The 23,213-nt window shown below is 45.5% G+C and overlaps 1 protein-coding gene across 1 annotated transcript in view; it reads right to left on the reverse strand.

Moving 5' to 3' along the window:
- Nucleotides 1–15,268: 15,268 nt before the first annotated feature.
- ASIC4 (acid sensing ion channel subunit family member 4) overlaps nt 15,269–23,213 on the reverse strand; it is a 96,032-nt gene continuing 88,087 nt past the window's right edge. The window contains exon 11 of the mRNA XM_066611571.1: nt 15,269–17,405. Within this exon, the coding sequence (XP_066467668.1) occupies nt 17,286–17,405 (120 nt within the window). The 3' untranslated portion in view covers nt 15,269–17,285. The remainder of the gene's footprint in view (nt 17,406–23,213) is intronic.

Here is a 23,213-nt window from a genome sequence, read left to right on the forward strand (position 1 = left end):
GGGGGGAATTATGGAAAGCACAGTTTTCAAGTCGCTTGAATGCTTATTTACTTCAAAAAGCAAGAGCAAAACCTACTAAGCAAGGAGAGGGGAGGTACTTGTGTCATCTTCCCTGATCCTCTTGACACTTCTAGTTCCCTTTGTAGTAAGACTCTAGGTTTGCTGTATAGTTCAGGGAAGGAAGAAAAGGGAATACATTGAAGGAGGAGAAGAGGGCAGGAGTAGCACACTCCAACTACCTTATCTCCTGCTTCATCAGTTCTCTGGGTTGACATCTGGTAACACAGGCCAACAAGCATTTTGCTTCCTTAAACTTTACACCAATTCCTGGGTATATTTGGGGTACCGAGTCAAAAAATGGCATCCATTTTGCCCTATCATGTCTAGTTTTGGAGAAATAGTATAGCCTCTTTAGTGAATGGTTCAAGCGGCTCCCTCATGAGAAAGCTGCTTGAACCATTCACTAATGAGGCTATACTGTATCTCCAAAACTAGACGTGATAGTGCAAAACAGATGCCATTTTTGGAATCGGCACCCCAAATTCATATCAAACCACCATAAAGTTTGGGAAAAACTTTTCTGACCCTCAATTTTGTAGGCCTGTGTAATCTTAGGTCCTCTAGAAGTATATCTTGGTATGCTAGTATGCAGTATTTTGTATCTTATTTATGTGCTTCATTTCTCTCATTCAGTATTTCTCAAACTTGTTGGGCGAAAGGAGCATTTCATTCTGCATGACTTGTTGAGCATAGCCCTATAAAATTAGTCAAGGCTCAAGAGTTCCCAGTGTGTTTATGCTCCATGAAAAGAGGCAGTTCCCTCAGACTGGAGATGAAATGGTATGGGGAAGGGATGGAATGTGTGTGTGTGGGGGGGGGGAGAGACCGGGGGAGAGACCGCTTGACACACAGGCTAACCCACAAACATAAACGAAGCAAGCTATACCGATTCTAGAACTTAGGGAAACAAGTATCAATCCTCTTTGCTAGCAGGGAACAATAAGTATGACTGCAGTGTTTCTCAAACACTGAGTTGTGAGCCAATTCCAGGTGGGTTGCATAGCACCTAGTGTGACCACCATTGAAAATACAGAGCTGAAAATACAGGGTACAGAGCTCCTGGTGGGAGTGAAGCATGGTGCTTTACCCTGAATAGGTGGGAAGATGGGACGTTGGAAAAGGGGGAGGACTGTGTGATTGGAGAAGGATCAGAGTCTGCATTCCACTTTGACTTCCAATCTGGAATGTTTGAATTCTGAGCTGTGGAAAAATAACAGCACAACAAGCACACTGGGACCTTTGGGCTGATTATGGCTTAGGATTGAAGCCTAAATTAATGTCACTTCTGGCCTTTGCATCATTTATAGGTTAATGACATCACTTCTGGTGGGTCCTGACAGATTGTCACTCTAAAAAGTGGGTCCTGGTGCTAAAATGTTTGAAAACCAATGATGAAATGTATTAATCAGAACCAAATTTTCTGTTCACCTGATGCAACTATACCTGATGATCTGTTCTGACTTTTCAACACTCTTGGTAGCTTCTTAATTTCTTCCACTGAAAGAAGTAATTTTGAAGGTGATTGGGAGGATTCTTGGAGCACAGTGGGATGACGCTGCTGAAAGGCTGAAATGATAGGGACATGGCTGTAATAGTTTTCATTTGTAGACAAGGTTTATCACTGTTGTCCTATTTGTTTCTAATAAACTTTTGAAGGGTATATAACTTTTCTCTCATAAATACTATCTACTTTATCTAGTGGCTGTATTTATACAGGTGTGGGAGCGTCTGAGTAGCTAACCCATTTTAAATAAATCCACCTTATCATAGTGTAGGCAGGGAAGATAAGGGGTGCAGCTAAACTTTATCAGCTGAGTTAAGTAAAGCTTTTGTCATGTTTAACATTTTTGTTTTGTCTGTCTGTAGTTCAATATTTCTCTTGACTATTAAGACAGTGAATGTTTTTTCAAACATTTCTTCAGGGAAAATTTCACTTGTCTGCCAAGAAGCACTTGAGCATTTGTCGTAGAGCAGTGTTTCTTAAACTGTGAGTTGGAGCCCACTAGGTGGGTTGCTTGTCAATTTCAGGTGGGTCCCCATTCATTTCAATATTTTATTTTTAATATATTAGACTTGATGCTACCATGATATGTGACTGCATTTGGAGAAATGTTACAGATCTGTACTTTTAATAGGCTACTATGTATATGCTTTTAACAGTGATAGTAAATGAGACTTACTCCTGGGTAAGTGTGAGTAGGATTGCAGCCTAGGATTGTTAAAAATTTTCCTTCTTGATGCCACTTTTGGTCATAACATCACTTCCGGTGGGCCCTGACAGATTATCATTCTAAAAAGTGGGTCCTGGTGCTAAATGAGAACCACTGTCGTACAGCCTATGTATTTTGAAGAGTTTTATGGCATGTGTTTCCTAGGAAAAAGCAGTTTTTAGGACAAGACAGAAAAACTCTGGAGGAAGATGCTAAACGTGTCCTCCCATGGCCTCTTTGCTCTGAGCTCAGCTCCAAGGCTCTTCCCCTGCCCTTGGGATTTGAAACTCATGCTTTTTCGAAACATGCATTTGGAATCCTGCTGGGAACCATACATGGAGTAGAGAAATGACAGGCTTGGAAAGAGAGAAACACCACCTGTTCCTGCAGCATTTTTGCACTAAACCCCCCTCCTCCTAGGAAAAATACCTATTAGGGCCTTGTTGCTTGTCTTTGAGTATAATATCCCTTTTGAGTGTAGTTAGGTACTTGGTTCACTTAAAGCACTGTCCAGGCTTTTTCAGCCTTCTAGTTTAAATGTGACCTGCCTGCTGGGTTCCCACCTTTTCTGGCCCTCTTCTGATGCTTCCAAAAGTACCCAATGCACAGAAATTTAAGGTGGAAAAGCTTCAGCTGCTAAAAATATCTAGTGTGTCAGGTTGTGAAAGGCTTAGGATTTGGCAAGAACAGTGATGTGTCCTCCTTTGCATTTAACACAGTTATAATAACTTCCCAGTTCACTTTTTCCAAAGATTGTGCCACGTAGTATAGAAGTAGTTGGTGGTAAAACCATGCCAACAGAAGCCACTTCCTCTGTTGCTGCAGGTTGCCAGCTCTCTCTCTCTCTCTCACACACACACACAGATTTTTATTAAAAACCCACCTTGGAGAAAGAAGGTGGGCAACTCAGTCTCTTTACAGGCAGGCCTGAAGAAGGGGGGGGGCAAAATCCCCAGGGCTTAGGCTTCTAGGGGGCCTGGACGATAACAAAACCAACTATACAGAACAGTACAAAACAAACTTATTACCCAAAATTTATTTTATACCTTAGCCTTTCCCTTGTTGGCAACCTTCAGTCTCGAAAGACTATGGTATCATGCTCTGAGAGGTGGTTCTGGAACAGCGTCTAGTGCGGCTGAAAAGGCCAATTCGGGAGTGACAATCCCTTCCACACTGGGAGCAAGTGCAGTCTGTCCCTGGCCTGTCTCCCTGGCTATGGGCCTTCCTTCTTTGCCTCTTAGCCTCAGACTGTTGGCCAAGTGTCTCTTCAAACTGGGAAAGGCCATGCTGCACAGCCTGCCTCCAAGCGGGCCGCTCAGAGGCCAGGGTTTCCCACCTGTTGAGGTCCATTCCTAAGGCCTTCAGATCCCTCTTGCAGATGTCCTTGTATCGCAGCTGTGGTCTACCTGTAGGGCGCTTTCCTTGCACGAGTTCTCCATAGAGGAGATCCTTTGGGATCCGGCCATCATCCATTCTCATGACATGACCAAGCCAACGCAGGCGTCTCTGTTTCAGCAGTGCATACATGCTAGGGATTCCAGCACGTTCCAGGACTGTGTTGTTTGGAACTTTGTCCTGCCAGGTGATGCCGAGAATGTGTCGGAGGCGGTGCATCAGGGGCTTGTGTTTTGACAAGAACTACGAGGTAGGCTTACCATAATTTTTAGACTTTAACGGGAACCAACTGGAGTATCACCAGTTGTGGCACTGGGTGGGTGGGGGGACTTGAATAGCATCTTTTACTCTTGCAGCATCTCCTCTCAGGCACATGCATGACAGAAAGCCCCACTAAAGGAATTTAACCCTCTTTTATTCAGACCAGGCATGGCTTGAGGGCAAAAGCCTAGGCTCCTGCCACGCAGGGTAAAAAGTAGATTTAGACTGAGATCTGGGGAGTGGGGGGCTATAGCTCCCTCCCCTGAAACAAGGATTGCTCTCCGGAGTGGAACTTGCTCAATCAGTGCTAGGGGTGGAGGGGGGAGTTGAACTGGCTGTGTACAAGCAGGTACATGCTCTGTCCCTCCTCTTCACCCCTACTATACTATGCATCAAAATGCCTCCACCACCAGACTGATCCTGATTGCTCTGTGGAGAGGGTGCTGGCCTCCCATTCCCTGGAGTGCTCTGTGCTTCTCAGCAACTGCTGGAGGTAAAAGGGGATTTAAACTGCTCTGGGGAGGGGGGATGGGAGGCCAACACACCCTCACAATGGTTGCCGATCTGAGGAGTGGAGCGCTGGTTTATAACCCCCTTTTTCCCGCTTCTTGGCATGGAAGTAGGCACCAGAAAAAGGGGGGTTTAAATGGTACTCCAGGAAATGGGAGTCTGCACAGCAAAGAGGGTTGCACCACCCTCCTTCCCTAATATTGGAGAACACACACAGTGCCACACAATAACTACACTACACAAAGTTATCTCCCACCTCACTTTCTCACACACACTGCCTTCAAGATGGCAGACTTCCAGAAAGGTTTAAAGTAATTTCAGTGCCCAACTATTCAGGATGGTGGCACCCAGCTCTCCACAACCCCCTGAGAATCCAGGTTGGGAACCACTGAGCTAGGAGAATGGTTTCAGCTGAAACCGGGACAGAATTTCCAACCTGGCAGGCTGCCTGGACCACATTACCAAACTGGGACAATCCCGGTCAAACCAGGACATCTGGTAAGCCTATTACTAGGCCCTGTTAGCAGGTCACCCAATTCAGTTCACAGAATTCCCAGGCCCCAATAGTCGGCTCCACCCCTTCTAATTTAGTGTGTGTCTAGAACACAGTGCATTGGATCAAGTCTGCATGTGTTTTAGCATTGATTGATGGTGAAATTAACAGTATGTAGTACAAATGTAAGTCTGCAGCACAGAAGAGAAAAGGGAGGGGATGAAAGTTTTAAAAAAATAAAAGGCCAGGCAAGTTTATTTCACCTGGGCTTTGATTCAAAATCATCACAAAGTAATGAGGAAGATAGTGAAAGCCAGTCCTTGGATGCCTGTGCATTATTAGGAGAAGAAAAAGCAAGTGAGGAGGACTTTGCTGAGGTGGGAGACAAGCAGTAGCATTACTCAAAGTAAGGATGTCAGAGGGTGGAGGGGTGAGAAAATGCCCTCTCACATGCTTGTATGGGAGAACACAGGTCCAGCCTTGTTATACACGGATTTGACTCAACACAAATGGCCCCTGCAAATAAGAAGGAATGTGCTGATCCTTGGAGAAGGCGAAGAATGCATCCCTTTAAAATCACAGTTTAAAAAACTGCTTTTTACTGTTGCAGAGAGATAGTCATACAAGTGATTGCAGGTATAACCTAAGTATCCACAGATTTTTCTATCTCAAAGCTGATGAGAAGGGCCTTTTAAATTAAAGGAAAACAGTCCTTTAATAATGCCAGAGAGGGCATCCAGCTGACAATCCATCAATCATTCTCTCTGCAGGCTTCACTCCTCCCTTCCCCCTGAGCAGGTGAAAGAAGGTTAAATGGAGTTTCATGGAGGAAACTGGAAATTGCACGAGAGATGCAATTTCCCTCAGTCTGAGCCTTGCAGAGGCAACACTCAGACATGCGCTGCCTTTGGGAGGCTCAGACAACCCTCTGGTGAGGAGGGGAGCGGAGTTCCCCTCGCATTCGGAGGGTGGGGGTGCCTGCCCTCGACGACCATGTGACCACACGTGGTAGATATGTGATCCCAGTGCACACCTGCATTACCATTGTTAGATGACATATTAAGTAGAACTCTATATATTTGTTTTGCTCATGCCAAGTTAAAATAGTCAAGAACTTGTTTTAAAAAAATCTAGTAACATTTTTGTTTGTAGGAAAATTTAGGAAGGGGGCCCAGTCAGGCATCTTGCCCCAGGCCCCAATGCTAGCTCTCAGTGGCCCTGTATACAGTCCTATACAGTTAAAATGGCACTCAACAGCTTTTGGGCTACATATGAATATTTGATGTGACTGCAAGAGATTTTTCACCTGATCTCCTGCCAGTTTTGTTTTTTTTAAAGGCTAACTTTTTTTAAAAGTTTTTTGTTTGTTTAAGGCAACTGCTGGGGGAATCTATTCAGGCAGGGGAGGGACTTCTCCTTTGCTAGCTATATTTTCCTCAGTAAGGAGAGAAATTTGCAGATAAGCCCAGAATTTTTGCATCACTTCAATAGTGACGTTGTACTTAAGTACAGTAACTGCTATTCTTCACCTCCTTCTCTAGCTGGCCTAATTTGTCAGTCCTCACTCTGGTTGGTTAAATCTTTCTGCCCAGCAAATGCTTAAAAGAGTTTTCTGTCTTGCAGAAAGATGAAATTAGGAACACTTTTATACAGAATTGAGGTAAAAGGGCATGTACATTTCAGAATAGGTGAACTTCAAACAATTTTCTATATTAGGAATATTTATATATTGCTTTTCCACACACAGAAAAGTTTACAAAATGGTTTACATAGCACAAGAAATGAAAAGATGGCTCTCTGTCCCAAAGTGTTTACAATCTAAAAATACATGAAGCAGCAATCAGCCGCTAGAAAAAAAAGTTGTTCTTGGGTGCCAGTTTCTGTCCTACAGCTAAGAATAGGAGAACAATTGCTTAAAAAGATTCCTCTTTGCTCAGTTAGCAGGGGCTGCCTGACCTAGACAACTCTTTTAAATTTAGGTGTATACACCCACTTTAACGTTTTTGATGCTTACTTCCTTTCAATGCCAATGGTTTTTCTTAAATCACCTTTCCTTTTCAATTATAATTCTGTGCCTAGTGTTAAATTCACTTTTGCTAGTTATGCTGCTTGGTTGATACTACTGAGAAGCATGAACTATCTCTAAAACGAGGGAGTTTTTTTTAATGAACATTCTGCCCTTCCTCTAATAGTTGGAATCCTTTATGAAATATTTATTTGTTTGAATGAATTTATATCTTGCTGTTCATTAAAACTCAAAGCCACTCACAGATAAAACAAATATAAAATTTACAATAAAACTGTCATTTAATGAATGACAGGTTTTAAAAATAAAACAGGTTGTTAACAGAAGCCAGTAGCTCAAACCATAATTCAAATATTAACAAACCCTCAGTTAGAATTAAGGTGCTTACAATTTCCCTTGTGCTTCCAAAAGCACAGCGAGGTGTTTTTCTTAACTTGTGCCACATAAGCAGTCAATACTTTTTACCGTCTTGTATATGATGCTGGCTCTACAAAGTGGGCTTCCTGCACCCACGCTGCCTTCATCTTTCAGCTTAACATTTGGGCTGGGGGAGTATGCAACCAGGCAGAAATTCTTAAAATTCTGTTTAGCTAATTGTCAGGAAATAGTGACACTTTTAAACATACAGTACCGTAGATATTTATTCACATCATTTAACAAGTATGATAGCTTCTACAGCCATTGCTAGTCCCCTCCCATGATGATTCTGGCCAAAAAAGATGTTCATCATTTATTACAAATCTTACCAGGCCCTTACCAGAACTAATAAATGAAATTTGTATTGGGTGTGAATAATCTTGTTGATGGATGGGAGGTAGAACAGCACGTATAACACAAGCAGGAGAAAGAAAGTGCGAGGCTCTAATTATAAGGACCAATATCACTGATGAACTTTGCCTACGGGATCCTAGCAACTCTTCTGGCAAGCAGATTAAATAAAATTATTGGAAAACGTGTTCTGCCCATCCTGGCCTTTAATAATTTTGCCATTAATAGTCAGTTAATACAATGCTTCGTTATATGTTCAATTGTATTTTAAGTGGCAGGTTCACTGATATTTCTTGACATTGTACTCGCTTTGATAGACTACTGAGAAAGTGCCTACAGAACTGCTTTCAACCCTGGCTCACCTTTCCTCAAGTGGATAAATATATGCAGGGGCCTCCAAACCCGAGTCCACAGGCCACATCTGTTTTGCCAAGAAGCTTAGTTTAAAAAAAAAAAGGTCCTCAATTACTTACATGATGTATGTGAGAACTCCTCCAGATGTGAGCTGCTGAACCAATGAGTTCTTCCTTCACCATTTCTGAAGCTGCTAAGGAAGAAAAGCATTATCGCAGCCCTGTGGATGATGTTCTTTACCAAAGTCCAAACTGGGCCCATAAATGCTTCTGCTGATTATACTGAAGAAACCCATCAGCTTATATTGTTTGGGTTTTTTTCAGCTCCTTTCTACCTAACCCTCTGGCCTGCTAAGTAACTCCACAAATATACTCACCCATGTATTCGAATGTGCCAGCACAGTGCGCCAGCTGGCGCAACACAATGTATAACACGGGTTATATGTCTGGGCGCAGCCCAAGTCACTTATTTTTACTGTGTTTGTGGAGGAGACAATGATGTTGTTGGGTTTCAGGTCAAGGTGGGTAATGCGCTGTCCATGGAGATAGCCAGTGAGGTACTTTATTGGCTTCCTTGAGTATCTTGCAGTCCTGATCCATGTTTTTGTAACTTCCAGTCTAGACTCCTGTAATACTCATCATGTGGGGCTGCCTTTGAAGAAAGCTTGATGCTTCAGCTAGTGTAAAATGCAGCTATGTATCTAGGAGACATGAATACACACAGCCAATACTATATCAACCACACCTATTGCCAGTATGGTTTCAGTCTCATTTAAAGGTGCTGGTGTTATGCCTCTAGACTAGAGCCCTTTATGGCCTGTACTGACATAGTAAAGAAACTGCCTCTGGCTGTATGAACTATGGTTACCTACAGCCCTGCTTTGTGTTTTGTTCTTTGTGTTTCTCCATATGAGAAACTACCCTGATCAGAAGCGGGGCTTTTACAACCAGGAGTGGTATTGCTGGTTGGCTAAGTTAGGCACTGGTCAAAGACCCATTAGAGGCCCACTTGGTGGGACTGACCCCTGAACCCCCATAGTACCAGCAGCAGTAGCACTGAGCAATGGTTTTTTACCCAATGTGCCATCAGAGGGTAGGCATAAGTACAATTGGGGGCCCAATACAGGGCTTTGCCTCAGGGCCTGCAGCAACCAGGCATGGGTGCTGTTTATAGGGGACATTTGGTGGGTCACTTCTGGGGCATTTGGTGGGCTGCTGTGAGATACAGGAAGCTGGACTAGATGGGCCTATGGCCTGATCCAGCGGGGCTGTTCTTATGTTCTTATATCAGATGCTCTTGAATGAATTCTTGAAATGTGTGTAGCTGTCTATCCTTTTAAGGAGGGATTGCAAAGCATATCAGTTCCATTTCAGTTGTAATGTGTCTTACTATTCAAGTATCTTGCTGAACTGCTGTTTTACCATATGTATTTTTGTCTACTTTTCCAGTTGTTGCATGCTACCTGATTCTTGTTAAGCTGGTACAGAAATATTTAAAAATAAATAAATGAGGGAGTTTTAGTTAATGGCTAGTGCGGCTAAGTGGTGAAATGTATTAAAAGCTAGAATGGTTCATCATACTGAAAAACTAATTTTACTAAGGAAGAATCAGCACAGCTTCTGCAAAGGGAAGTCCTGCTTCACTTGCTTTTAAAAATCTTTGTGTATACTGATGAACATGTATAAGAACATAAGAACATAAGAACATAAGAACAGCCCCACTGGATCAGGCCATAGGCCCATCTAGTCCAGCTTCCTGTATCTCACAGCGGCCCACCAAATGCCCCAGGGAGCACACCAGATAACAAGAGACCTCGTCCTGGTGCTCTCCCCTACATCTGGCATTCTGACTTAACCCATTTCTAAAATCAGGAGGTTGCGCATACACATCATGGCTTGTACCCCATAATGGATTTTTCCTCCAGAAACTTGTCCAATCCCCTTTTAAAGGCGTCTAGGCTAGACGCCAGCACCACATCCTGTGGCAAGGAGTTCCACAGACCGACCACGCGCTGAGTAAAGAAATATTTTCTTTTGTCTGTCCTAACCCGCCCAACACTCAATTTTAGTGGATGTCCCCTGGTTCTGGTATTATGTGAGAGTGTAAAGAGCATCTCCCTATCCACTCTGTCCATCCCCTGCATAATTTTGTATGTCTCAATCATGTCCCCCCTCAAGCGTCTCTTTTCTAGGCTGAAGAGGCCCAAACGCCGTAGCCTTTCCTCATAAGGAAGGTGCCCCAGCCCCGTAATCAGCTTAGTCGCTCTCTTTTGCACCTTTTCCATTTCCACTATGTCTTTTTTGAGATGCGGCGACCAGAACTGGACACAATACTCCAGGTGTGGCCTTACCATCGATTTGTACAACGGCATTATAATATTAGCCGTTTTGTTCTCAATACCCTTCCTAATGATCCCAAGCATAGAATTGGCCTTCTTCACTGCCGCCGCACATTGGGTCGACACTTTCATCGACCTGTCCACCACCACCCCAAGATCTCTCTCCTGATCTGTCACAGACAGCTCAGAACCCATCAGCCTATATCTAAAGTTTTGATTTTTTGCCCCAATGTGCATGACTTTACACTTACTGACATTGAAGCGCATCTGCCATTTTGCTGCCCATTCTGCCAGTCTGGAGAGATCCTTCTGGAGCTCCTCACAATCACTTCTGGTCTTTACCACTCGGAAAAGTTTGGTGTCGTCTGCAAACTTAGCCACTTCACTGCTCAACCCTGTCTCCAGGTCATTTATGAAGAGGTTGAAAAGCACCGGTCCCAGGACAGATCCTTGGGGCACACCGCTTTTCACCTCTCTCCATTGTGAAAATTGCCCATTGACACCCACTCTCTGCTTCCTGGCCTCCAACCAGTTCTCAATCCACGAGAGGACCTGTCCTCTAATTCCCTGACTGTGGAGTTTTTTCAGTAGCCTTTGGTGAGGGACCGTGTCAAATGCCTTCTGAAAGTCCAGATATATAATGTCCACGGGTTCTCCCGCATCCACATGCCTGTTGACCTTTTCAAAGAATTCTATAAGGTTCGTGAGGCAAGACTTACCCTTACAGAAGCCATGCTGACTCTCCCTCAGCAAGGCCTGTTCGTCTATGTGTTTTGAGATCCTATCTTTGATGAGGCATTCCACCATCTTACCCGGTATGGATGTTAGGCTGACCGGCCTATAGTTTCCCGGGTCCCCCCTCTTTCCCTTTTTAAAAATGGGCGTGACATTTGCTATCCTCCAATCTTCTGGTACCGTGGCCGTTTTGAGGGACAAGTTGCATACCTTAGTCAAGAGATCTGCAACTTCATTCTTCAATTCCTTAATAACCCTTGGGTGTATGCCATCAGGGCCCGGTGACTTATTGATCTTTAATTTATCAATGAGATCTGAAACATCTTCTCTTTTAACCTCTATCTGACTTAACTCCTCGGTTAGGAGGGGCCGTTCGGGCAGCGGTATCTGCCTGAGGTCTTCTGCCGTGAAGACAGATGCAAAGAACTCATTTAATTTCTCTGCCATCTCTAAGTCTCCTTTTATCTCCCCTTTCCCTCCCTCACCATCCAGAGGGCCAACCGCTTCTCTGGCGGGTTTCCTGCTTCTAACATATTTGAAGAAGCTTTTATTATTCCCCTTAATGTTGCTGGCCATGCGTTCCTCATAGTCTCGCTTGGCCTCCCCTATCACCTTCTTACATTTCTTTTGCCACAGTTTATGTTCCTTTTTATTCTCTTCATTAGGGCAAGACTTCCATTTACGGAAGGAAGCTTCCTTGCCCTTCACAGCCTCTCTAACTTGGCTGGTTAGCCATGCGGGCACTCTCCTGGATTTAGTGGAACCCTTCTTTCTTTGCGGTATACACCTCTGCTGGGCCTCTATTACTGTTGTTTTAAGCAGCCTCCATGCACTCTGGAGAGACTGGACTCTTTTTACCCTCCCTTTCAACCTCCTTCTAACCAGCCTCCTCATTTGAGGGAAGTCCGCCCGTCGGAAGTCAAGGGTTTTTGTTAGAGATTTGCTTGGTATTCTTCCCCCAACGTGCACATCAAAACGGATCGCAGCATGATCACTGTTCCCCAATGGCTCAGTAACGTTTACATCTCTAACCAGGTCCTGCGTACCGCACAAAATTAAATCCAGAGTCACCTGTCCTCTGGTGGGCTCCTTGACTAGCTGATCTAAGCCACAGTCATTCAGCACGTCAAGAAATCCGGTTTCCTTATCGTGACCAGAACACAAATTGACCCAGTCAATATGAGGATAATTGAAGTCCCCCATGATTACAACCCTGTCCTTCCTTGTCACCTCCCTGATCTGTTTCCTCATTTCAAGGTCCCCATCCGATTTCTGGTCTGGAGGACGATAGCACGCCCCCAGTATTACATTGCTGCACAAGCCTGGTAATTTAACCCACAGAGATTCTACGGTGGAGTCGGACCCACCTTCAATCTCTACTTTGCTGGATTCTATCCCTTCCTTAACATAAAGGGCCACCCCACCTCCAACACGCCCCTGCCTGTCCCTCCTGTAGAGTTTATAGCCCGGGATTGCGGTATCCCACTGATTCTCCGCATTCCACCAGGTTTCCGTTATGCCCACTATGTCAATATTTTCCCTTGTCACCAGACATTCCAGTTCTCCCACCTTTGCTCGTAGACTTCGGGCATTCGCATAAAAGCATTTATACACGGAATGCCCCAGGATGGGCTGCTTATTCGCTCCTTTGTCCCCGCATCCTCTCATTGTGCCAAACCATCTATCACCTCCCATCACCCTACCTTTCCCAATTTCTTCTCCTACCCTGCCTTTGTCTTGTAGATGGGGGTAATTGGTAGAAATTGTATACGGGTAGATTACCCTTTATCTGGACATCTGAGATCTGGACTATTCTGAAATGCACGCATTTTTGTCCAAGACTTTTTAAAAATAACTTTCTGTAGTGTAAACACTAGAAGGTCTTGTGCTCCGTACAGTGAAGGTACAGGCTGTAAGTTCTGTTCTCTGCTCTGTGGTGCATACCTGTACAGACAATGTTGAAAAATGTCAAGGAGGCTAGCAGGCACCCATATTGGTAACAGTAAAAAGAGTAAGCAGAAGCATTTCCACATTATATTTATGCAATTATTCTGAAATCCAGACACCTTCCCATTCGAAGCAGTTCAGATAAGGGATTTTCAACCTGTATTTGGACTTTCTCAAAAGCTTTGTGGAAGTTCCTCACTGAAGGCTCCTGAGTACATGTCCAGTTTACAGGCCCCTCTTATCAGTCTGTAACTGGTTAAAATACAGGAAGGCAGGAAGGAATACATGGGCAAGCTGCAAATCTTTGTGTGCTTTTCTTGGGAGTAAGCCCTACTCATTACAGTAGGATTTACTGCAAAGTTAGCATGCTGTTTTTCCCCTTGCCTCCTATGAATCGTTCATTTTTAGGATTGAAACATGGCTTGGACATGGCCGTGGGGGAGTGTTTGATTATACCTTTTTAATATATTCTTCCCAGGGAAGGAGTGTTACTTAAACATATGAGCATTTGTGACCATTAGCCTGGTCATTTGCCTTTTGTATGTGTGTGTGTGTGTAACAGAATGGTTTGAGATTACACGAATGGATCTTCTTGACATTGAAAACACTGTTTTCCTTTTCGTTCTCCCAGAGTATCAGGTGTGCTAATTGTGCCACTGACTAGTAATACTGTAGGTTTGCTAGCGCCACTCATCCCTGTTTTGCAGGCCTTTCATTCTGGAAGTATCAATGTTTCAGGTTGTGGGAGTCAGCCATATTTCAGTGACATATACAGTGACTTCTGTATCATGTGGCTTACCTGTTTGAAGATCCAAAATCTGGAGCATTTTGACTTTGGTTTGAGGTTGGACTTGATCTTTTGGGTCCTGTGATTCTATTATGCCTGGGATTCTGATGTAATGGGGGTAGCTGAGAGCTTTCCAATCAGCAAGGTGTGCATTTTTAGCCATGACTTTCCAGTACTTAGGAGCAAATGTTCTGACAGATTTTATTGTCTCTTTAACTGTGCATTCATCCTAAGAAAATAGATTTAACAAAGAGCAATAGTGAAACCAGCCTATTGTCTTGCTTCTGTCTCTAGTTCGTCACCTGCCTCTGCAAACGGGACTACCATTGGCCAGTTCAAGAACAGAAACTATCCACATGAATGGATCTTCTGCAAGTTTTTGTTAGTTCAGAGCAGCCATGCCCCCCCCCTACAGTGGAGCAGGGGGTGTGTGTGAGGGAGGGGTAGGGGTGAGAACCTGTTTAACTCTTGGCTGCTGTGCCACTTTTCTGATCAAACCCCCCCCCCCCCCCGGTGCTGATATTTGCTTTGGAGGCAACAGATCTCAAAAATCATAGGAGAAAAGATTAAGCACTCCTCCTCCAACGCTGCTCTTCTGAACCAATTGATGGTTCACCTGGCTACCCTGTGCACCCTCTCCCCTGCAATTTCACCAGCAGAGACTTGTTCTCTTGGCCTTTTGTACCCACATGTAGTAAATTTCCTTATTGGCATTGGCATTTTGTTCAAATTCTCTTGCTGCCCTCTGCTGGTGATACATTCAGGAACTATATTTGAAGAAAGGGTCTGATAAGCTGTGATGCATCATGGTTCCCTAGTGGATGCTCTGGCCCAAAACTTGTTTTTTTTGGTTTGCAGTTTAAAATCTGCTGCGGGGGCAGGATGTATTTACCCTACACTCTTAAATTGAATGCTTTTCTGCTGAACACTGGGAATTGTAGCTTTTTGAATGAGGCTAGGGAATTCTAACCAGGGCCGATGGGGTGGGGGGAGCCGGTGCAAATTACCGGGGCCTGGTGCTTTGGAAGGAGGTCTGGGGCCTGACTATATTGCATGTGTTTGTTGTGTAAGAATTTTTAGCTGGTCCACCTCTGCTGGGGGATGGATAGATTTTTTTCCCCACTGGGGTCTGAACGAGCTGTCAGTGGGCCTGACCCGAACTACTCATTCTCAGCACCTAACCAAATTACAGTTCACAGACTTCTTTGGAGGATATCATGGCAAAGTGCTATAAAACCAATATATGTAGATACAGTCTGGCAGTGGGAGAGACTGAGTGGTACCACATAATGGAGGTGTCCACCAGAATGCCAAGGTTTTGTAGCAGCAAAGCTGAGATAGAGGAAGATCCTGGGAAGGATGAAGACAACACAAGACACATGGGTGGAGTTCTACTTGTGCCTCTTTATTGGGAGAAACTTGTACATTTGTAAAACAGCGACTTGCGCTCAGTAGAGTTGTGGGTGTGATAGGCCCTTCCTGGGAAGATCTCTGGCAGGGTCCCAGTAAGAGCCCCGTGCAGCCTGCAGAGCTTTACCCCTTGGAGTCGTTTGCTTTTCCAGCAGGCAGGAGGGTGGGATGCGTATTAACATCCTAATCCCTCTACAGCAGCCAAGTGCCTTCAGGTGCTTGGCTTTTAAAATTGGTATACACAAGAGTTTGGTGTTGTAACTAGAGGGTGAGAAGGGGGAAGAGGAGACATTTGCAGCATATTCCCATGAGTGCCACCTTCCTTCCTGAAAATGTGCCCCCAGGAGTACAGGCGCACATTGCTAGGTGTAGGGCAGGATCTCAGCACTCCCATGACACCATGAGTGTTCTTGTGTGGCTGATGGTGCATGCTGAGGGTCCTCTGGTTTGCTACAGGGGGCTGAGGGCCACAGCTGGGTTCTGGGAGACTCCCTTGCCCCACAAAGACAGCACAAGGAGGTTTGATTGGCTTTTTCCTGTTGTAACATTTCTTGGCGTCCAACCACAAAGCTAGAGGCTGACATTCCCTCCACCCCATATACACACTTGAGGAACAATCACCTACATTGAGAACTCATTACATACACGTACACTTCTGTGGAAAGTGTGATGTCCACCGACTGCAGTAATAAATGCATTTGGCAATTCTGCTATAGTGTGCTTCAACCTAGGTGCCTGAGGCCTATGGGGAACTCCTACCTCCCCTTGAAATTGTGTGGACCTTGAAGCTGCCTATTCCTTCCTCCTGGAGGTGGTCTGGTTGTGGCTTGGACCCTGAATGTTGCTGAAGGTGCAGAAGAGAGAGAAGATGTGAGGAAGAGAAAAAGCTGTAAATCAGGGAAGCATCCCCAGTGATTCTTGGGGTTTTCTTTTTGCTGCTAGCAGCCACTGGTTGTGTCTGTCTCTGCGCTTGGGCTTGGAGAAAACCTGAGATTTGATGCCGATATCAGTGTCCAGCCCCACCAGCAGTTCTTGGCGACACTAGCAGGGAGCAGCTGCAGCAATGAAGAACTCAACATCAGGCTAAAAACCACAGGCCCCCAACAGGTATGTACAAATATACAGTTGCAAGGGAGGAAGGGAGAAGTTGAAGATGGCCAGCCTTGTGGTGAAGGGAGGACCCCATGCTCCTGCAGGACAGGGGTATAGTCAGGATCTCTCTTCTATGGGCAGGATTTAGGTTCTTGAACCTTGTTATGGGCACAGTCCCAGGATAGGCAGCAACTAGTGGGCGACAGGGCATATGATGCTGCCCAAGAGCAGCTGGTGGGACACAGAACCTGCTTTCTGCCCTGAGGGTTGTGTGTGTTTGTGTGAGTGATATTCAGATGGCCGTAAGGGTTGGAGGGGTAGTATAAGTAGAAACGATAATGCTGGGCAGAACAGCACCAAGTGTTGGAGGGGACATCTCCACCACATGGTGTTCATGACAGTGGCAGACACTGCCAAGTCAGATACTAAGCGGTTGGTTGGTTGGTGAAACTGTCAGGCCAGGCCCCAGGACAGATGTTTGCCTTTCCCTTCTTGACTGTATCTTACCTCCTAGAGTGCTCCATGTTCCCTGTTGCCTTCCTCCCACTTTACAAGTCAGGACAGCCTGCTCCAGCAGAGCCTCCTTCCGATCAGTGGAGCATTTTGGAGGTCATTCCAGCTCCCTGAACATGGACACCGATGCTCTCTATGTGCTTCAAGATGGGGGTGCTGGGCCCTAGAGATGAGGACCAGCTGGAATGGGCAGTGGCTAGGGCAGGGGTGTACAGGAGGAAGGGGGCTAAAGCATCAAGTGCCTCTGGAAGTCTTGGGAGGTGGGATAAGGTAGCTTGGCCTGGCCTGGGGACTTGGAAGGCCTTTTCGCACAGGGTGGACCCAACTGTGCCTGAAGCTGCTCCAGGAGCACCACCTCTGTCTTGGGGAGCAGTGCACGACCTGCTCTAGCAAGCGAAGTCCTCGAAGACCCCTTGGGGCGAGTAGTGGTGGCGGTGATGGTGGTTAGGCAGGAGGCCGGTGGGGTATGTGCCCTCGGAGTGGTGTCCCAGAGTCTCACAGGAGCTCTGCAAGAGAAGGCGCAATAAGCACAGCACGGCACTTCCATTTTCTTGTCACACTGTGTGATGAACTGGCTACATTGCCCATGCACTTTTTTTTGTTATGGTTTTCATTGTTTTCTCAGTTTATGGTATGTAACTTGAAAATTCCAATTAAAAACATTGTCTCTCCCCCCCCCCCCCACAAATGCCAACCCCCTCCCCCGGTCAATTGATTTCTTCTCTGGCAGTGCTGGAAGAGAGATTTGCTTCCTAGAGAGACAAAGATGGTGACAGCAAGCAATGGGGAACAAAGTGTCATAAAGCTGTCTATATTCCCTCACCATAAGTGCTGCCGCCACTTCCCCTCCAGTACTTCCTTGTCTGCCTGCAACTTTGTCAAAGTAGGCTGAGTGCAAGGAGCTTGGAGCAGAAGTAGAGGCTTCCTCATTTGCTCCCAAAGTTATCCTGCCTAGCTACTTTTGAAGAAGCAGTGGGTAGATGAGGAGGCAGCAGCAACCACTCTTGGGAAGAGGACTATGACTGTACTCCTTTCCTCCTCCTCCAGCCTTGCTACTGTGATCTTTGGTAGGGGTGCTGGAAGAAAAGCAAGGCTTCCCTCACCCCATTCTTGCTGCTTGATTGGGGTAGCATAGGGTGGAGTGGGCACTGGAGGCAACAGGCGGGTTATAAGGTTGGATACCCCGCTGGTTCCTGCCCCCCCCCCGCCTGCTGCTTGAATGGGCCAGCACGTTTACAAACACCACCAGAGATAGCAGGTGTTGGTGTTGCTGGAACCCTTGGGGCAAAACAATGGGTTCTCCACCTGCCTCCAATGATGTGTTAGGTACTGAAAGGTCAAGGGTGCACCCAGACATGTGGGCCTTTTGATGGGTGTGGGCCCTTGGCCAGTTACTGACTTGGCTGCCCCAGTGCCACCCTGGCAGCTATACTCAGAAGTGGGTAACTTGCCCAACAATTGGGGAGTTGTTCTGCCCCCTCTTCCCCTTCTTTTGAAGGGTCAGGTAGCTGCATAGACAAATCTTGTTCACCACTGCCCCAGCCATCTCCAAGTCAGGTTGGACCAGGCAGGGTAGTGTCACATGGTCACCACGGAAGTGGGCCAAATACCACTGAGTGCAAAGCATTGCTGTAGAGGTGCTTTTTCTCTGAAGTGGCAGCAAGAGGTTGGAGCTAGTGAGATTACAACCCACTGCAGCATATTTTGGATAACGTTTCTTCTCTGGGGCAGGTCTTCAGCTTGCTTTGGGGTTAGCTTGGCCAGCCTTACTTCAGCTTTGCTCTTAAACTGGTGAGTGAAGCACCTCCATCATCCACTCCCTGCATCACCACCACCCAATGAGCCCAGATATCTCATATACAGAACCTGTTTCGGGTAGAATCTGTTCTTTTTGCCTAGTTATCTACTCGCCATCTGCTTGTATTATGTGGTTCAGCCATTTCTTTGTAATGCTTTCTCTCAAGTTCTCTAAAGCAGTGATTTTCAACCTTTTTCATCTCATGGCACACGGACAATGTACTAATATTGTCAAGGCACACCATCAGTTTTTTGACAATTGACAAGGCACACCATGCTGTTGGTGGGGGGCTCACATCCCCCAATGGCCCTACTATTAAATGACCCTCCCCCAAACTCCCACGGCACACCTGCAGACCATTCATGGCATACCAGTGTGCCATGGCACAGTGGTTGAAAATGGCTGCTCTAAAGGTTCACCTTCAGCCCCATCCTCCCTCTTTCCCCTTAGTTTAAATCTATGCCCTCTTTAAAGATCTGAAACAGACCTGAGAGAGTGAGTGCAGGATCACATGAATCTGGACCCAGAACAGATGTATACTCAACCACAGCAAATGAAGAGCAAGTTTCTAAATATAATTATTGGGGTGGATATAAAATGGTTAGGAATACTGTATGCAGTTCTCTGTGTGATTCAGTGAACAGGAAGAATAAGGAAGTTCCAAAAAAAGGCCTTCATTGCAAAGTCAGAACATGGCACGTTTGATGTCAAATGCAGAGGCCCTGTGAAAATGGAAATCATGCTTCAGACTGACTATTGTTCTAAAAGCAAATTATGAGGGAGAATAGAATGACATCTCATTCATAATGGATCAGAGAGATGGTACTTAGTTGAAGGATAAACAATGTATGAGTATAAATGAGGTTAGCTGGAACAATCTATGTTAAGTGGCAATTCCAATGTTAATAAAAAGAGCCCATCTCTTTCTCTCTCTTATTTTTTAAATATATATACATGCATGCATGCAGAAGGAACTAACTAAATTGATTGTCTGGCTGAGCCTTGAGAATCAATCATGGCCAACTGAAATACTCAGCAGGTTTCTGGATGTGTAAATGAGATTTCTCCTTAGCTCATTTGTGTTTGCCTCCCACAATTGTGGGTTGAGACAAAAAATGTTAACCAAGGCCATTCGTTCTCTCGCTACACTCAGGTCCTGACTGCCAGTCCCATCTCTTCAGGTAACTATCTTTCTTCTACCAGAAAGTCTATAATGATAGACTTTTTCCAAATTGTGGTTTTGGACCACGAAATATATCTTAAATCTTGAATGCGAGAGGTCTAGATGTGTCGGCAGCGATCACATGGAGATCTTTGTGGCTGGGTAGAGGATAATTCTTCAGAGAGCTGGAGCTGGTATTTGGAAATGTCACTACCCACACTACACATGTTCACTTTATTTTATACACTCCCTTGACTAGCATTTTGAATTGTTTTTCTACACCTTTTAAAAGTAAAAGGTGTACACATTCATTTATCTGCATAAACGCATATATTCACTGTGTCACATAGTATTTGAACAAGAATATAACTCAAAACTTCTTGCTTCCTCTCAGCCGTTGAAGATCATTTTCTTGTTTAAACTAAGCATTTTTGTTAATGGTGTGCCTCTCCATTCCAAAACATTGCAAAGGAGTGAAATGGATGTACTCCAGTTGTAATGTGGTCTAGTCAATTGCAGTTGGTTTGTGTGGGAAATCAACTCAGTAACAAGCAAAGCTTTTCTTCCTCTTCTTCCACTGAGGGTCTGCACACTGTGCTTTTTATGTTTTTGCAGTTATCAAGCTGCCATCGATGGATCGGGGCTAATGCCTTACACGATAGTGTTAGGAAGTTGCATGAATGCCTGGGCAGAAATGGGCATGGAGAAGCCAGACCTGTAATTCTTAATGGCCAGATCTCATGAACTACTGTGTAGCAGTACTACTACTGTGTAGCAGTGCCTCATAGGCTCCACTAAAGGCATCTCAGTTCTGGTGCCAGGGGACAAGCTGATCTGTGGCTGGTCACACTGCTGTGGTAGCCCACTCTCCTCCTTCATCCACCACATCTATTCCATACAAGTGGCATTTTCAGGCTGGAGTTGAGAAAAGGCTGGTGAGGGAGCATGGTCACCAACCAGTATGACACAATAGAAAACCAGCAACTTAGAGCAGTAGGGGAAAGAGGTTTTGGAAGTATAAATGGCAAGTGGGCTAGACCTGGATGACTCTACGCTAGTATAAGGGCTGAAGCAGCTCTTTGCAGCCAGTCTCTGAGGTTTTGAAGGATGCAGATGAGCAAGCTGAGTCTGACAAAGTCACCTGCACTGTGTTGATCTTGCCTGCCTTGGGCAGGGGTGATTTGGGCCACTTAGTATTTAGGCAAGTACATCTTTGTGATTGACCAAACATCCTTCCAAATAAGCTGGTGCTTCTGGAATCCCAAGTCCATGTTTTGTCTGGCAAAGTGGTTTGAGGCCCCTGAGAAAAGGCTATTTCTGTCTCACTTGGCTGCATAACAGCCATATGGAGACCACCACCGCTTCCTCCTGGACCTAGGCAAACACCTCAGGAGCTTTGCTGGAAAGGCTGAGCAGTTATAGACTTCCACTGAGGTCACCATTCTGTCCACAAGGTGGTAGTGTGACAACACAGTTCATTGGTCGTGCTGGAGCTTATCTTACACTGGCTGTTTACAGCAGATAAGTGAGGATTTGAGGCATCTGTTGCATGCAACTAACCTGGAGCATCCATGAAGTAACATAAATCTGCTTCTCTCTCCCCCGCATCTGGCTGGTATAATCTACGTTGCTGAAGAGTGGTATGGCAGCATGTTGCAAAGCAATATACTGGCCTGCTGCTTTTTCTCTGGCTGCAAAATAATGTGTTGGGCAAAAATACTTCTCCGCCCAAGATCAAAAGAAGAGATTCACAGAGTACAGATTCCAATTAGATCCTGCATAAAAGCCCAAATTCAGTCTTAATGGTTTCCATTAGGAGAAACAGAGAAAAAAGGATTTTGATTATTTTAATGAGTGTCAGTTGCTTTGCACCATCACTAAGACATACATATAGGGCTGTACTTTCAGTGCAGTGGACTGTAGTCTATGAAGGCTTATGCTGAAGGAAATTTGTTAGTCGTTCAGGTGCAAGAAAGCCTTTGAGCTGCTACAGATTCCCATGGTTATCCCCACAGAAATTTAAAAAATCTAGTACAATTGCTCTCCAGGGGCTTGACTTAGATGTAAAGAACTGTCTTATTCCATGTCAGAACATAGGCCCAACCAGCCCAGGACAATCTCTTCTTAATCAGCAGCAGCTCTCCAGTGTCTCAGGCCCAGGGGCATATGAAAGGGAGGCCAAGGGTGTGTGCCCCTCCCAAACTCTTGTGCCAGCGGGGAAGGGTACCCGCTGGAATGGGAGCAGCCTAAGCACGGTTGGGGGCCCAGGTTCACCCACCTGGAAGAAATAGCTTCAGAGGATAGTCAGCCTGGAAGCCCAGGTCTACCCAGCAGGTAGATCTGGGTTCCATGTCTGGGCAGGTGCCAAGGTCTACCCACCCAGCAAACTTTGGCCATGGAGGCCAAAGTTCAAACAGGAGCCCAGGTCTACCTGTCTGGTTGACCTGGGCTCTGGAGTTAAGGTAGTGCTCATACTTCCTCCCCCATAAGCAAATACTGGATCCACACCTGCTCAGACCAAGGTCTTTTCCAGCTCTGCTTGCTGAGATTTTAAACAAAGTTGATAAGGGCAGAAATTGTGCCTTCTCTGTGCAGAGCAAGTGCTAGGGCCCAGCCTCTTGTGTGAGGTACCAATTCATAATGAGATATGAAATACAAAAGCTGCAATAATGCAGCACCACATCTTGCCAGAAGTTTAAAAAATCATGATGGGTAAAAGACGATAGAAACCAGAAATCGCAGCCAGGCATCTGTAGGGGGGGCAGCCCAGTTGCTCAAGAATAACCCAACTGTGTGATAGCAAAGGATGTGAGTCCTGCTAAGGATTCTGTGAGCAAATTCATATTGTGCCAGCAGCAAGCCACATGAAATGAGCCCATTTTGCACCAAACAGAAGTGAGGTTACCTGCAGTGCAGACATGCTCTATGCCAGAAGTAACCCTGGGTTGTTTGGCTGCGATCCTGCTCTTGTCAAAATCAGTAGGAACCCCTGCCCACTGATATTAATGGATCAGGATTGTAGCTTTTATGTTCAAAATAAGATGAGAACAAAGGGTTTCCTTCAGGGGGTTGGGTCTAGTTTTAAGCCTGTAAATCCACAGCTGCTCAGCTGAAATACAAAATGTTGCTCCTTCATCCTGGCCGCTGCCCTAGGAAGTAGCATAGCCCTCTGGAGGATTTAGGATTTGTCCCCCAGGCTCTGCTTTTGCTGCATGAGCCTCTTTCCCTGTGTCATCCAATCTGCCAACTCAATAGGAATGGCTGCATAGGCTTCATAGCACTAAGACCTGGCTGGGGAGTTCTGTGTCGGCTGCTTTATTTACAGCCCTTGCTGTAGCCAGGTTGCATTCCAAG

The sequence above is a fragment of the Tiliqua scincoides genome, chromosome 1 (assembly GCF_035046505.1).
Source record: "Tiliqua scincoides isolate rTilSci1 chromosome 1, rTilSci1.hap2, whole genome shotgun sequence".
In the NCBI taxonomy this organism is placed as follows: Eukaryota; Metazoa; Chordata; class Lepidosauria; order Squamata; family Scincidae; genus Tiliqua; species Tiliqua scincoides.